The following is a 16,734-nucleotide window of genomic DNA, read 5'->3' as shown; positions in this document are numbered from 1 at the left end:
TGCGTGCTTAATTAGCTTATAATCACACACACACACACACTTCATTGTCGGTCCCCATAAGCGACATCATTTAATAAATAAATAAAATGAACTTGTTTCCATTCAAATTCTGGAGGGAAAATTAAAAAGGTGGAGGAAAACAGAGATTTTAGGTCAATTTAATAATAAACTCTTTAAAAACAAATATCATTAAAAAAATATTTACATATTTAATTTTTTTTATGTAATTATTAATGCATACAATATAAAACATGTAAACGCTGATAAATATAATAACGGATGGATGCATGCGAATGAATGAATGATTTAATTAATTAAGCTATTAATGAATGGATGGTCAGATGATTGATGGATGAATAAGTGAAAGAAGTGGTGAGTGAGTGAATGGATGATTGATGGATAGATAAATAAATCTATAGATAGATATAGAAACTGTTTATTTCATCATTCTGGTATCATAATAACAGACCTGCTTTAAAAACACAATACTAGGTTACTAGCTGTAGTACAAGTGATTGTAGGACGAGGAACAGTAGGAACAGTTGACATCATACTTTTTCTTTTGCCTGTTCAAGTAAAACAGCTGTGTGCTTAACAGTGAGATGATAATTATGCTCTTTTGTAAGTTTTGGATGAAGTACTTACTTGGAAGAAATGTAGATCTGTGTGTTAGGGATTGTGTGTGTGTGGATTTAGAGAAAGCGTACGACAGAGTGCCAAAAGAGGAGTTGTGGTATTGTTTGAGAAAGTCTGGTTTGGCAGAGAAGTACGTGAGGGTGGTGCAGGACATTTATGAGGACAGTGTGACAGCAGTGAAGTGGGCAGTAGGAGCAACAGACTGATTTAAGGTTGAGGTTGGACTGCATCAAGGATCGGCCCTGAGCCCTTTCCTGTTTGCAGTGGTGATAGACAGGTTGACAGACGAGGTCAGACAGGAGTCTCAATGGACTTTAGTAATTGCGGGTGATATTGAGATTTAGGGTGAGATTAGGGAGCAGGTTGAAAATAGCCTGGAAAAGGTGGTGGTACGTGCTGGAGAGAAAGTCAGTAGGAGTAAGACAGAGTACATGTGTGTGAATAAGAGGGAGGGCAGTGGAGTGGTGCGGTTGCAGGGAGAAGAGGTGGAGAAGGTGGAGGAGTTCAGGTACCTGGGGTCAACAGTGCAAAGTAATGGAGAGTGTGTTAGAGAAGTGAAGAAAAGAGTGCAGGCAGGGTGGAGTGGGTGGAGAATAGTGATAGCAGGAGTGAGTTGTGATAGAAGAGTATCTGTGAGAGTGAAAGGGAAAGTTTATAGGACTGTGGTGAGACCTGAGATGTTGTATGGTTTAGAGACAGTGGCATTGAGTAAAAGACAGGAGGTGGAGCTGGAGGTAGCAGAGCTGAAGATGTTGAGGTTTTCGTTGGGAGTGACAACGATGTACAGGATTATAAATTAGTTTATTAGAGGGATCGTGCATGTAGGACATTTTGAGTTGAGGGAGGCGTGACTGAGATGGTTTGGACATGGGCAGATGTAGAGGACAGTGAGTATGGAGACGGATGATCCGCTGTGGCAACCCCTAATGGGAGCAGCTGAAAGAAGAAGAGCACATTTTAAAATGTGTGAGCAGATGTAGATTAATGAATAAATGCCTGTGTGAATGAATGAACTGATGGGTGGATTAATAAATAATTGAATGAATTAATGGAAAAAATAAAGGGATAAATAGGTGAATGTGAATGAATAGATGATGGATGACTAAATGAATGGATGGGTTAGATAGATAGATAGATAGATAGATAGATAGATAGATAGATAGATAGATAGATAGATAGATAAAATTGCAATAAATTGGTGAATTAATAGATCATGGATGAATAAATGAATAGATGGGTGAATGATAGATAGATAGATAGATAGATAGATAGATAGATAGATAGATAGATAGATAGATAGATAGATAGATATTATTTGCTACACTCGGATTTTTTGTTCGGAAGTGCTGCTTTCTTTTTTTATTCTTTTTTTGTGTTGCGTTCAGAAAGAAATGGAAAGATTTCCGACTTCCAAGTAGGAGCCATACTTTTGAGCGCAACTCCGATTCCCAGCCCGATACCATGACGTCATTTCAACATGGCGGCGCTCAGAACAAAAAAAACAACAACAACAGCCGTCTCATTGAGTTCACTGTATATTGTATTGTATTGTATTTCCAAATTCTGGTGAGAAAAGTAGTAGACTCCAAGTCGGAAGTTCCCAAATGTCGTAAAAGCATATAAACAATCAATAAATTAAATAAATAAAACCGCGGCAGTGGGTGACGCCATGTCCGCTGTTAACCCGGAAACCGGCTGCCATGTTATAGTTTTTTTTTTTTTTTTTTAGCGCTTTGAGTCGCTTTGGTTGGAGTTTTGAAGGCGAATCCGTGTCGTTTTCAGGGCGAGTATGGAGGTAAGAAGAGAAGCCGAGAGTTACTCACTGTCAATAGCTCATCTGTCTGGTCCCTTCTCCACCTCCGACATCTTAGTTCACACTTTGTTCCTCTTGATTGTCCATGAAAAAAGGAGTTTACTGGAAAGAAAGAAAGCCACCAGACCCAGAGCGCTCCTCAACAACTAACTTCCTTGTTCTTAGCCTCCTAGCAGCTAGTCTCAAATCAGCTGGAGGATCATCTGCTTCCAGAAAACGACTTTCCTTTACACTAGTTGGGAATATTGACCTCGTTCGATCAACAGTCACAGCACAACTTCATGATTCTGCTCTTCGAGCTAATAAAACCGAGTTAGGAACTTCAAGCTTCTTCTCGATCTTCATTGAAATCTCACAAGTTTCCTAATCCTTCTGTGGGGTGTTTCCTGAATCATGGTAGAGCTAGAACCAGTGGGTTTTAATTCAAGGTTCTGGGGTGCAAATATCAGGCTTGATATTAGAAAAATATTTCACATGGAGCATCTGATCTGGTGTGATTATTGTAACTGGAGATGAGAGAACGTGAAGTATAGAGAATTTAGTGGTAGATGACTGAACAATGAAACCCTGACTCCTTTTGTTTTCAGTGTGATCTGAATCCTGTATTTTTTTCATCTAATCAAATATTAATATTAAAAATTCAGAATCATTTATATTTTAAAGCAACTTGAATTAAAATTAAATATATAAATACACAATTATTACATAAATATAATTATAATATAAATTGATTAATTAAATAGGCCAACACAAGTTTTCTATTAGTAGACTATTTTTTTATATATAACAAGCAGTGGCGGATCATCATAATCACAGACTTGCGTTTTAATATACTTTTCCATAAATGTATACAATTATTTCCGATAGACTATTCTCTTCATTTCATACTTTCATAGCTTTTCTCTTGGTTACGCTGATTCCAGTAGTGTCTGTTCATGTTGTCCAATTGTATTTCAGCCATCACATGTTGCCAGGGTCAAAGGAATTTGCCTTGAGGCCTTTAGAATCAACAATGCCGGCACCTGTAGCTTCAAATACATGACAATGAAGCTGTTGCTTCAACCAATTAGAGTCGAGTTGGCATCACTGGGTCCATTTAGCAGGCATACAAAACATGCACATTTTCAGATCTTGGTGGAGCTCGCAAACTAAGTCTGTAGTAAACTGCGCAATCTCAAATATATATGTATGATGTAATAGCTTTTTTTTTTTTTACCATAATGCCTAACACAGGAGAAGTAATTATTTTTGTCTCAGATTTACTTACAAGGCCATTTTCAGAACATCTGGACATTGTTAGGAACGGTCAACCAGTTTGAAATAGTTTTTAGGCTTTTTCAAGAACCATTTTTTTGTATTCTCGTCTGTAGAATTTGCATTAAAACACCTTTTACCTTTATTTCAAATCTCCAGAACAACCGTAATCCCCGGGGTTTAAAGAACTCGAAAGGAACTATAAAAATGCACGGAAATCCAGTAGTAATTTTGCATATTCTGCAGTAAAATGCTTCTGCTAGAGATGATGTATGTGGGTGGTGCAGCTGTGGCTGCAGTGAAAGGAGACTAGTTGAATTGTGTTCATTGGCATTCTTGCTTTAGTAACGGTGTTCGTTCTCGCTGTATGAGATACCTGTCTGAGATGCGGCACTCTGTTATAGTGTGTTCCTCTGTAATATTGATGTTGTGTCATAATGATTGTATTAAGAGGTGCATTGATTCAGGTATGGACACCACTGAAGGCCTTGGTGTGAAACGCAAAGCCCACCACTGAAAAGGTAGATTTTGCCTTATCAATATAAAGTCTTGCCTTTCAATACAACAGTAAATGCATGCTTAGTATTGCATGTTATAAATATATCACTACTATGCCATTGTGTCTTTTAATAAGCTCATCTCTGATTCAAGAATCACACTGAATCAATTAGGCTGAGCCGGCTCTGCTCGGCCCCTTTACGGACTGTTCCACTTCAGTAATAGGGGGAGGGTGTTATTTCCGGCAACGCGACTCCTGTTTTGTCGTCTGTTTCCTGCGTGTAACCCGAACGATCGAGGGTAGTCGTGCGTTCTGCTTGATTTGCGTCAAGTTTATGGAGTCCAGTTTTTTTTTCTCCCACACGTGTTAAATAGTATGAGCCTCGTTACCTCCCCTGTTTTGGAGCGTCTCAAGTTGTGAGGTCGAATCCGTATCTCGGGTTTGATTGAGCAGCCTGTGGCAGGACGCAGAGCGAAGGAGAAGAAGAACAGGAGAAGGAGTGAAGGGGAGAAATCCCCCTGTGTGTGATGCGATCCGATGTTTCGGACCGATCTGACGGGATTTGAAGTCGATTTGGGTTGGTTTTAATGTACCAGGATTTGGAACGCCGGGCGGAAGGTGGATTTTGGCTGTAGCCAGTGTCCGTGTGTTTAATCCTCCCCCCATGTGGTTGTCATTCAAAAGGAAACAGTGTTAGCATGGAGATAATCTGCTAGCACGCTTGCCTGGTGGATTTCTTGTGCTTTCTTTTGTTGTTGTTTTTTTATAGACATAAACGATTCCGATCGCCGTCTTTTTTTTTTTTGCACGGATTCACGACGCCGGAAGTCGTGCAAGCGGCCGCGTGCTACGCGCAGCGAACTATGCGTCAGTCGTGCGCGACAGCCCGAGTCGTGTGCGAGAGTGCCTTGTGGATTTAACCCGGGTTATTTCAGGCCCAGGAGTGAACCTGGCCTGGGTCAACTGGATAAAACCCAAACTATTTGAAAACCAGCTCACCCGGCGGATTTTCGGGGCGACCCCGCCGGCGTCATCCTGCGGTTCATATTTCATTGTCTTTTGCGCATGCTCAGATAGGTCTTCAAATGGATCTGAATTTTTACTCGGATCTGACCGATGGCACCGGACAGCCGGGGGATCCCGAGTTCCTGGACGCACAAGCCTTTAACGGATTCGATACTGTTCAAAAGGTGATCGCTGTAATCCTTCAAAAGTGCATGTCAGTGGTGTGAACGTGTTGGACTGCTGATCAGAAGGTTGTGGGTTCAAATCTCTGCACCAACAGGCTTCCAGGGCTGTGGTTTTGAGCAATGCCCTTTACCTTCTCAGTACCTGTCAAAATGGAAACACCTTGTTTGCATGTATGCTCCATTTGTTTATGCAACAAACTAGTTTTTTGTTTGTTTTTATTTAAGTGATCAAACAAATATATCAATGTACATGTTCTGCTTTATTCCAATGAAAAATCACAAGTAACAGCTTTACACGCTCTCAGCATCTAGACGGTTCTTTTCTCTAAACATTCAGTTTAAATACTTTGCCTGTAAAACTTTCCAGACGTGTTTACCATTTTGGAGATTTCCTTCTTGCAAACCTGTTCATCCCAGAGCAGTTAAACAGGATTTGGGTGCAGTGATGGGGCAGGGAATTCCATTATTTACCAATCCAGCCAAAATGTTTGCTCTCTAAATAACACTTACCTGGCTCGGGCGTATGCTTTTGGCTTGTTGTCTTGTTGAATGTTGGAGTTTAGCTGCAGTCCAAACACAATTGCATGGTGTCGAAGTATGGAATGGTTGCCATATTGGTTCAGTATTCTTTTCATCTGATAAGTTTTCAACTTTCCCTGCTCTAAAACAACCCCAAACCTTAAGTTGTCTGCTAACGTCTCTCGTGTTGTCCTTTTTTCGACTCGTCTCTCCACTTTTTTTCGGTCCAAATTCTTGTGTGTGTTTTTGCCTTTTAACTAGTTTGTTGCAAAAAGGAACATGCATGTGTAAAAAAAAAAAAGACGAGGTGTTTCCTAAATTTTGACCAGCACTGATAATGTATGTCAAACAGCCAAATACCTTAAAAGTACATGACTTATAAGTGATGAGTGATGCTGTAATTTCACTATGTCTGAGAGACGTAATGTCACAGCAGGACTTAAGCTGTCTTCAGATTGGATTCGTTTATCAGCGGGGCTTCAGTTATTATCTCCACTGGCATAAAACCTTCGTCCCAGTTTTCCCAGACAGCGATAAATTGACCACATAAGGAGAGACAACTGGGTCTTAATTCAGTCTGGGGTGATGTGAAGTTCTAAAAGTCGGAAATGATGATAAAACGATAATTAAATATATAAGAAGCACCTCCTTTTTTTTTTTTTGAGACTCAATCATGTAATGGATCGGATTTAATCGATGATTATACTTCAAGAATATACCAGGAGTCCAGTACAAGAAGTCCAGTAGTCAGAACCCCCCCACCCCACCCCTCATGACTCAAGACAGCATCTGCATAGATGATCATAGACGTGTATGATGCAGACTAAAAATTTTCCCAGTTTCTTCAGAATATGATGCACAAAATCATATGTTTTGTAACACTATGGGGTTTTTTGTTTGTTTGTTTTTTTGGGGGGGTTTTTTTGGGTTTGTTTACTGTTTCGTTTTTTTTTTTTGTTCTTGGCTCCTGCAATCAAGTTCAAGAGCTCTCGCTCGTCTTTTTTTTTTTTTTTTTTTTTTTACAGTGGATGTGGTATTGCTAAGAAAGTGTGTAACTGTTTAGCTAGCTTACCCTAGATCTTTAACATTATGATATAAGAATAAAATTGTGTTCTGGGTCTTCAGGCAGTGGGATACATATTTAGGAAGGGCTAAATTCCCCTGGCAACAATGTGTGAAAAATGAAGACATGATTTGATTTAAACATTGAAGAATTGTCGATGGCGAGCAGGGGGTCAAAAGAATGTTCGGTCAATATTAACAATGTCGGTTATAATGATGAATGTGCAACTTTTTTGTTCCCTTCGACGTCTGTCTCATTTTGGATTATTTGTTTTGGATTCATTTTCAGTTTCCCGGAGGAAGCGACAACTTTTTGCCCATCAGTGGAGAGGGCCACCCTTTCCTGTCCTCCTCCGAGGTACCTCTCCACTCCACATACTCCCTTCGAATCCAGGATGCCGAGGTGCTTTGCGTACATAGTGTTTTACTTCTTTCTGTCCGTGTTATTGTTCGCGTTGTCCTCACTGAAATCCTTATCTTAAAACTAGAATGAAGTGTTTGTCGACTTGCCTCTAGTTGTGGAGACTCTTTTGGCTACACTTGTTTTGAAGTGATGCTTTACAGGTATTAAAGAGGTTCCCTGATAGTGGTTACCTTTTACCTAGAAGTGTGAGTGCATCTAGTGCACACTAAAAATCTTCACTCAGGGGATCTACTGTATCCACCTTTCCAATGCAAAGGTACATTATGAAGGTACAAAAGTAATCCCAGTGACGAGGAAAGGTCCTTTTTAATCAGTGGTATAGATTTCCTTCATGTATTTGTACTTTACAGAATTATTTCCATTTGGGGAAACTTTTACTTCACTACATTTCAAAGTGAAATCAGTCAATCCTTTTTATTTGTGAGCGGATAAGAACTTGTAAATTATAACAACTTTTGATTGGCACTTGGTGGTATATACTTATCATAAACTTACCGTTCAGCATCAGATACAGCAGGCAGAACATTTCTGAGAGGAATGAACGATGGAAGAAACTCCTGACTGTTTGAATCAGTGTTTCTCTTCAATATCAGTCTATTAATAGATTGTTGTGCTGAGAGTCTTTTTACATAAACTGAGTTGATTAAGAAAAAGTTTTGTGACAAAAATAATAGGAAAATTTTATAGCTGTAATAAATCATAGCACTTTGGATTCTTAAGTAAATTTGAAGGCAAATACATTTGATCGTTTACTGAAGTAATATTTTTCCTGAGGTAAAATATTAGTTCAGTAATATTTTACCTCAGGAATCTCTACGTTTACTCAAGTACACGGTTTGTGTTCTTTGTCTCCATTTCTGGATTTTCTGATATACAGGGGTTTGTTTGTCTACACTATGGTTGCAAAAGGGCAGAAAATCTCAAACTTTCCATGGGAACTCTGTTCGGGGAATTTGGGAAATGTCCCATGTTGGAAATGTTTGAATTAATCGGAATTTATTTTGAATTTTGGGAAATATATACAAGCTTTTATTATATACAAACGTAAATATAAACATTTGTTTGGTCATAAACTGACATGCATGCAAACTAATACAGATTAAAAAAAAAGGCTTTATTTATTTAATTAGTATAATCTTGTGCTTACATACAGCACAAGAAAGTTTTCAACAAAAAAAATCTTTCCAAGATGGATATTTTTTTATATATACTGTACATAATTTTGTGTGCAGGATTCAAGAAATGAATGCGTTATGCTACAGTGCATGTAGTGGATATGGTCTTAATAGCCCTGCACTAAATGTGCTGTGTCCATGTGATAAATTGAATTGAAATTGCATTAATTCTGGTTGTTTTAAACATTATACTGCAAGATTTTATTTTCAACTACATTTAATTTACCTCTTATAGGCTTACATGCAATTTTGTAAATTCCTAGTTTATTCCCATTCATTTCCATATATTCCCATTAATTCCAATGTAAAGTTTCCAGTTTTGAAAATCCAATTTTGCAACTGTAGTCTGCACCAACAAATTGACAAGACACTTCTCGAAAGTTTGCATTGACTTTTTTCAGGTTTTTTAGGTCATTTATTTATTGCTACTAACACCATAGTGTTGCATCTTTATTTAATGTTCACACTGACAGTCTGTACAAAGAAATACAGACAAATCTGAAAAATGTCTTATTATATGTTATGTATTAAAATGATAACTGTATAACTATTACAGATTTGGTCATCTGGTAATTTTTGTATTCTGTGTGCATCTGCAACCTGATCATCTTCCTTCTGCAGACTTTCCACACACCAAATTTGGGTGATGAAGAGTTTGAGATCCCTCCCATCTCCCTGGACCCCGACTCGGCTCTCAGCGTTTCAGATGTGGTGTCACACTTCGGAGAGCTGGAGAGGGGTTCAGCCCCTGTCGTCCCCAGCAACGCTGTGGTGCAGGGTGACGACCCTTCCTTCGCCTCAACTTTTGTTAACCCAACAACACAAGGGCTTGAGCATTTGAGCCTGATGACCCAGCAGGGAGGTGGACCAATGTTGGGATCAACTCTGGGAATGGTAAGGAAACCTCTATCAGTGTAAGATGTTTGACTGGGTGGTAGGTTTCTAATATATTCAAATAGGTCTGCTGAGGTTGTCTCCAATATGTGTATAGATTAGAGTCAACATTGTCATTCAGCGTAGTACAGGGTTAATGAAACGCAGTTAGCATCGGAAGTACAAATAGCAATGTATATAAATAAATCCAAGATAAATATCAGGGCTGTCAAAATTAACACGTTACTGCATTTTAATGCCACTAATGTTATTAACGCATGATTAATGCAGCACGCATTTGTGTGATAATTTTTATGAAAAATCTAAGCGAATAATTGCGAAAGAGGCAAAATTTAAACCTTTAACACAACACGCGTTTATTCACGGCGTTCACTTTCTTTATTCAGATATATATTGAAAAAAACTTTGTAATCACCAAACATTTGTTTTACTGTTGCGGAAAGTCTCACAACAAACTTTAAAATTCCGCCATGATGCAAACATCCGGCAGTTAAAACCGTCCGTGTGGAAACATAGTAAAAGGTCTGTTTGGGGTCCTGATGATTTATGTAATTCAAAACACCATAATTACTTAAAAACATTTACAAGAGTATTTTGTCTTCATGCTCTATGTTGATTTTCACTAATAATAAACACATTTTTTAATAAAGCAGCCGCATTTGTCCATACCCATGTTGAATAGAGAATTAAAAACTTGAAAAGTATTAATTTAGGGTACATTTAGAACAGATAAATGTGGCTTATGGATATTTGTGTTCATCAGCCACAAGGGTATTGAGAGAGGCTATTACTGATGTAGGTGAGGTGTTCAGTAGGGATGAGATTAGAGCTCTATAGCAGGCCACTCAAGATCTTCCTCTTCAAAGCATGTAAACCAGATCTTTAAGGAGCTCAGTTTGTACACAGGGGCATCACCATGCTGGAACAGGTTTGGGTTTCCAGGTTCAAGTGAATGGAAAATTTTATAACAGCGCATCTAAAGACGTCCTGTACAATTCGGTGCCTTCAGATTTTTGGTAACAGTTTGGAAAAGAAACACATATAACAGGAAAGGTCAGGTGACCCAATACTTTTGACAGTATAGTTTATATAAGGCTGGATTAAAAAGGGAAGACTTAAAGCCTGGGACACTGTTAACTTTAACTGTTTTTAAGCAGCAGTCTGCTTTTTTCCGCACCATTGCTCTGGTTGGACGGCGTCACCTGTTTTTTTTAGCTGATTCTGCATGGTGGAAAAGTTATGTCTCTTACACAAGTGCGGAACGTACACTTACGGTTTGCTGTGTCAGATATTACAATAATACTGAAAAGGTGCAAATGTGAAGATAACACAAGTGTATTATGTGAAAGAAGCCAAAAGTGACATGTATTTGTGGTCATTTAATGATTTTTTCAAGTTTTCTAATTCTACTAGAATATACATATATTTGTTAAAATAAGTTAACAGTTGAAACAATGAATATAGCCAACACTTTCACCTCTTTTCTTGAAGAGAATCGGTTCTAAAACCGAACCCAACATGTCTCTTGCAGGATCTTGGACATCCAATTGGCTCGCAGTTCAGCAGCTCCTCCCCCATGACCATTGACGTGCCACTACAAGACATGAATCATGCCCTGCTGGGGCACAATCCACTGACCACCATTGACCAGTCAGAGCTTAGTGCCCAGCTGGGTCTTAGTCTAGGGGCCGGGACCATTCTGACCCGCACACACTCACCTGACCAGCCACTTTCAGCCACAGGCTCACCTTCAGAGTCCCTACAGGACGACGACATGGACGACTTCCGAAGGGTGAGTGCCTCAGTTCAGATCACAAGTTCAAGTATATTCCTGACTGAATTGTACTCAATGTGCATTGTCACAAACATCGTAAAACATCTTGACAGGTCCTTTTAAACTACAATATAAAGTCTTGAAAATTGAAATCTAATAGACACTAATGTCATTCCTTCTGTCCCGTTCCTTTCCTCCTTGTGTCCTTCTCCTTTTGGCCCAGAAGAGCGTACTGGTGGAGTCCCCTCTCTCTGTCTCTCCCGGTGTTATCTCTCTCTCCCCTGCTCTCTCAGAACAACCTGCCATGTCTATGTCTTCTGTTCCACCCACCTTGGCACGTAAAGGTGTAGGTGTTGGAGGAGGGGCCAAAAAAGGCAAGAAGAAAAAAGACCCCAATGAGCCCCAGAAGCCAGTTTCAGCTTATGCGTTGTTCTTCCGTGATACACAGGCAGCTATCAAGGGCCAGAACCCCAACGCCACGTTTGGAGAGGTGTCCAAGATTGTCGCTTCCATGTGGGACAGTCTCGGGGAGGAGCAGAAGCAGGTGTGACTTTCTTAAATGTTTGGGTTTTCCAGACGAAATGTAATTTTTGTGTTTATTGAATAAGCCACATTCGCCTGAAAGATTGTTGAGGTAGCAGTTATTACTAATGACTCTGTTTGCTTATGCTGTTTGTGCTTCAGGTCTATAAGAGGAAGACTGAAGCTGCAAAGAAGGAATATCTTAAAGCCCTGGCAGCGTACAGAGCCAGTCAGCTATCACAGGTAACATGCAGTCAGCCAGTCATACTGCTGAAGTGAACAAATACTAACGAAACCGTGGTATACTGGTGAAATCATATTTCTAACTCTTTTCTGACCTTTTGCAGCCCACTATTGAAGTGCTGGACACTGCGCCTTCTCCACCCTCCCCTCCTGTTGTGGCTCCCATTGTGACTCCTGCCTCTGAGGCGCCGCCCCCTCAGCCCACACCCACACGCTCAAACCGCATCCCAGTGCATGCACCCGACAACAACACTATCACCAACATTTGCACGTCGAACATCATCATCGACCTGCCGCAGGTGACTACGCGGTCACGCACGGGCGCCCACAAGCCGCCTGCTCCTTCAGCTCCGCCCACCACGCCGACCCCGGCTCTGCCCATAGTCACCAAGATCATCATCCCCAAGCAGCCTTCAGCCCGCCTGCCGCCGCCCCTGCAGCAGATGCAAAACACACCGCCGCCCCCACGCCTCCAGCAGATGGTGCATTCTGTTGCCCCGCCGCCACTTCAGGCCAAACCTCGTGGAGGGGGTGCGGTCGGCCAGGCCGCCGCCCCCTTTGCCTCCACACCTCCTCCTCCTCTGCAAATCAAGATAGTTCCCGCCCCTGCCCAGGCAGATGTGGCCACACCCATTATTGTACATAGTGCCACAGATGCATCAGCAGATGGCGCCACCATGGAAGTGGACGTGGCACAGCCTGCTAATATAATTAGCACCGAGTCAGAGGAAGGGGTATGAAGAATAATTACACTAGAATTAGCATGCTCATATTGGCCAGTAATGACTGATGTTCCTTCTCTCTCCCTCCCTCATTCTTCTCAAATTTTTACCTTTTTCATTTTATTGAAAGTGGGGGATTTTGAACTGACATAAATCAAATCTTTTATTACAGTTTTAATTATTGTTCTTACTTTCTTCTTTCTCAGATGGAGGTAGAGCTGAACAGCTCTCCAGCACATGAGTTGACTCCCTCTTCAGGTCATGCTGTGTGTTCTCGTGCTGGTTGCAACAACCCACCAGTCGAGAGCAAAGACTGGGACAGAGAATACTGTAGCAACGAGTGTGTGGCCACGCATTGCAGGTGCAATAATATGCATATTATAATGTTATTATACATATTATACGGTTTAATTGCAAAACATAAGATTGCTTGTAATAAACAGTTTATTATTATTATTAACATTTGTAGACATCAACAGTTTACATATTTAAAACAGGTAAAATAACATGCTTGCTTCGGTAAGTAATATATAAAATATTTGATCTTTTATAAAAAGTAAAAAGTAAAATAGAATAAATCAATTAATGCCATACACTTTAATATTGATTACATTGAGTAATTTATTAAATTGGCACATTCATTTGATTTAATAAAATTTAATAAATAGAAAAAAATTATGAAATAGTTTAGTTATATATATATATATATATATATATATATATATATATATATATATATATATATATATATATATATATGCTTGTTATATTTTATATTCAAAATTTATTTAACTGTTCTACTTATTACAACATACTTTAACAAATGTCTTCATTCCTTCCATTCCTCATTCATTCACTCTCTCGATATGCAGAATTGTCAGGATTTTCTTCTTTTACAAGAAACTCTTGAAGCTGACATAAAATGCTAAAAAAAAATCCCTATCGCTAGAATGTTGTAAAAACAAAAATGGCCCTAATTTTGCACATGCGCAAACCAAAATCTGAGTTTTACAACACACTATAGCTCTATGTTGTTTAGTGTAGCACCATGGTTCCCGGAACCACTGTGAATGGTAAAAATGACGATAAAAGCCACTTGATTTGACTACAAATTGTATTTCTGGTGCAGAGTGAGTGAGAAGTCACATCTACACTGCACTAACTCTAGGTTCTTTTTTTATACCTCTGGCATTGTTGTGTATGTTTTCAAATTTAAATAAAAAACTAAACTTGCAGTCCACCACTTAAAATATTTTGGAAGGAACTCAGATTTTAACTGGATGTTCCTCACGTAAAAAGGATTGCATCATATTAATATCATTATTATTATTAATTATCATCATTAGGTTAAACATGTGCACCGAAGTCGTGTACCAAAAAAGTTCGGTACGAACACGTGTACCTTTACACCACTACTATGTGCTATTATTTAACTTGTTAAATAATGATTAATAAAAAAGAAATAGGTTAAATGTATCTAAATAATATTTTTACACAGTAATGTAAAACATGTTCAGGTTTTTCTTGACCATCGCCTTTGTCAACCTGTTTTATATTTGCTTTGCTGTTTTCCCTTAGGGACGTGTTCATGGCCTGGTGTGCAATCAGAGGACAGAACTTCACCACGGTCACTTAAAACCCAGCTACAGATCATCCAGCGAGGCAGGGATGAAGGCAGAGAGAGAGAGAGAGAGAATGTGGAGTGTGTATTTATAGATTTTGAGAGGAATATTTTTGAATCGGTTGTTGCTTATCAGTACTTCCATCTCAAGCCAACAGTGAGGGTGATGATTTTAAAGAGATGAGTTCACCAGTCAGCAGCAGTACACCTACCTGTATGTGTACAGTGTAGTTATTAACTGTACGACAGGCAACACGGTCAATTCATTGAAGTACAAATGTGATGTGATATTGGTTTGGAATTTATGGAGAAAATTTCATTAAATGTACCAGTTTTAGGGGGGGAAACCTTGAAAGATAGAAAATGCTGATTGGAATGTAGAATTTTTTGTGGGAAAAAAGTTTGGAAGAAAATAATGTGACCTAAGTAACTTTGCCAGTTATTAGTTCAGTCTCCATCCAAAATTTTTACACCCCAAAGAATTCCCCTCAACCAGTCAAATTCTTTGTGGAGTGGAAAAAGTGTTAAACATTTTGAGGAAAGAAAAGTATACAATTCAATACAAAATGGCTCATCAAAAAGGCACTACGGTTTTTTTTTTGTTTGTTTGTTTTGTTTATCTTATAATTTGTTAAATATGATAAAAGCTGGAATTGTAAAAGGACAATTTTCAAGTTTAATTAATTGTAGTGCTCCCAAAATGTGCAGTTTTATTTCCAATTGGGCAAAATGGAAAATCTGAAGGACTAGCTCTGTTACGTACAACTGTAATTAAAGATTTCCAAACTCGAATCATAGTGAGTACACAAAAGACTCTGATTTGATGCTCTAGTGAAAACATTGGCATGGGTAAGATACACTATTTTGAACAATGAGACACTAGAAGTATTTTAATTATGATCATCTCCTGCCACATGAAAAAGATCAGTGTTTTATTTTCCAGAATGGAGTTGGTTCTTTATTTCACAACCAGTAGGAGAGAGGTTTGTTGGAGACAAATTGCAGAATTTCTATTTTATATTCTGTTGCGAAATGTTTTTGTTTTTGTTTTTTTAACTATCTTGCAATCAGTGAAGTAGACATTTTCATGCAAAATAAACATCATGCACGAGTCTCTTGTGTTTTGTGTATTGCTTCTTTATGAAATATGTAAGTGGAGAGTGGTAGCTCAGTTGTGATTTTATAGATACATACATACGTATGTACATAACGCGTTAATGCAAGTTCATTTTAATAGCACAAATTTTTATTAATGCAATTAACGCAGCGTGAATTTGTTTGCCAATTTTTATTGAAAAAAATATAAAAGGTGAAATTAAAACCTTCAACGCAACACATTTATTCAGGACATCCCTCGTTTACTCAGATATTCAAAAAAGGAATAATTATATATATATATATATATTACACTCCACTGAAAAATCATTTGATGCGGCAAGTATCAAATCAAGCACCAAAATCCGGCAATTAAAACGGTCCGTGTGAAAACAAAGAAAAAGTTCCTTTCGGTGTCCTGATGATTTACATAATTTAAAACATTTATGAGTTATGAGCTGCCCTGTCATCTGAAAATGTAAACAGGCTTGTGTAAGTAAATTGCTCATTGCAAAGTAAGAGATGTAATGGGAACCTGGTATTTTTATGTTCTTTTTTTTTGTGTCTCATAGATGTTATTCAAAGAACTTGCTCATGTCTATGACCTTTAAAATCTTTGAGATGTCTCCACTCTATGTTGGGTATGGTTTCACTAATAAGTAACGTACATAAAGCATCCATATTTTTGATTAGAGTATTAAAAACTTGAAAAGGTACATTTAGAACCGATAAAATGTGCAATTAAGCTGTGATTAATTACGAGTTTACTCATGACAATCAAGAGATTTATTGTGATTAAATATTTCAATTGATTGGCAGCTCTATATATATAATATAAATAAAAAAATGTATGTGTGTATGAAACCCTCTCTCTGTGTACTCCCACAGATGTCCCTATGTTGTGGTGGTGTGATGAATGAGAAGGACAGCAAGATCATTGAGTCAAGCAGAGCCTCTTTCTTTTATTAGCCACTCTCACAGACAAAACATCACTGCAACAACCTTTTCACGAAGAAAATAGGACTTAGGGTAAACAGCTCTTGCAAAGAAGGGCTCTATCCCCTAATTAGACACAACACATAGCTCCTCCAATAGACACACACACACTTGTAATGGCCAGCTGTCCACAAACTTATGGCTTATTGTTAATTTCCCATCATGAGTACTCAGGTGTAAATGGAACACATTTAAGATCAAACTTGTATTTTTTTACAACCCTGTCTGATGATGATGATATGATTTATCATCATCATCATCTCTTTGGGAACCATTTTAAATGAGAGGAATTTGG

General features: G+C 38.6%; 1 protein-coding gene across 4 annotated transcripts; it reads left to right on the top strand.

The window, feature by feature from the left end:
• Nucleotides 1-2,326: 2,326 nt before the first annotated feature.
• On the top strand, nucleotides 2,327-15,460 carry tox4b (TOX high mobility group box family member 4 b). Of its 4 annotated transcripts, none has more exons than XM_046843230.1 (9): nucleotides 2,327-2,431; nucleotides 7,263-7,331; nucleotides 9,194-9,466; nucleotides 10,998-11,258; nucleotides 11,467-11,784; nucleotides 11,925-12,005; nucleotides 12,110-12,739; nucleotides 12,934-13,088; nucleotides 14,306-15,460. In XM_046843230.1, the coding sequence occupies exons 1-9, from the start codon at nucleotides 2,426-2,428 to the stop codon at nucleotides 14,361-14,363; spliced, it is 1,851 nt and encodes a 616-aa protein (XP_046699186.1). In that variant the 5' UTR covers nucleotides 2,327-2,425; the 3' UTR covers nucleotides 14,364-15,460. The 4 variants fall into 4 exon arrangements, with proteins under 4 accessions (XP_046699186.1, XP_046699185.1, XP_046699184.1 ...); XM_046843229.1 differs by having other exon boundaries at nucleotides 7,263-7,376; XM_046843228.1 differs by lacking the exon at nucleotides 2,327-2,431 and adding an exon at nucleotides 3,693-5,392.
• The last annotated feature ends 1,274 nt before the right edge of the window (nucleotides 15,461-16,734 follow it).

The sequence above is a fragment of the Silurus meridionalis genome, chromosome 28 (assembly GCF_014805685.1).
Source record: "Silurus meridionalis isolate SWU-2019-XX chromosome 28, ASM1480568v1, whole genome shotgun sequence".
In the NCBI taxonomy this organism is placed as follows: domain Eukaryota; kingdom Metazoa; phylum Chordata; class Actinopteri; order Siluriformes; family Siluridae; genus Silurus; species Silurus meridionalis.
This window is presented reverse-complemented; position numbering and strand designations above follow the sequence as displayed.

What these genes read in the sequence shown, in the direction of transcription:
- tox4b (XM_046843227.1), top strand. Translation starts at nt 5,288, where the DNA reads ATGGATCTGAATTTTTACTCGGATCTGACCGATGGCACCGGACAGCCG. An exon ending in GCACCGAGTCAGAGGAAGGG is followed by an intron (nt 12,740 to 12,933) that starts GTATGAAGAATA and finishes CTTCTTTCTCAG; the next exon opens with ATGGAGGTAGAGCTGAACAG. An exon ending in TGTGTGGCCACGCATTGCAG is followed by an intron (nt 13,089 to 14,305) that starts GTGCAATAATAT and finishes GTTTTCCCTTAG; the next exon opens with GGACGTGTTCATGGCCTGGT.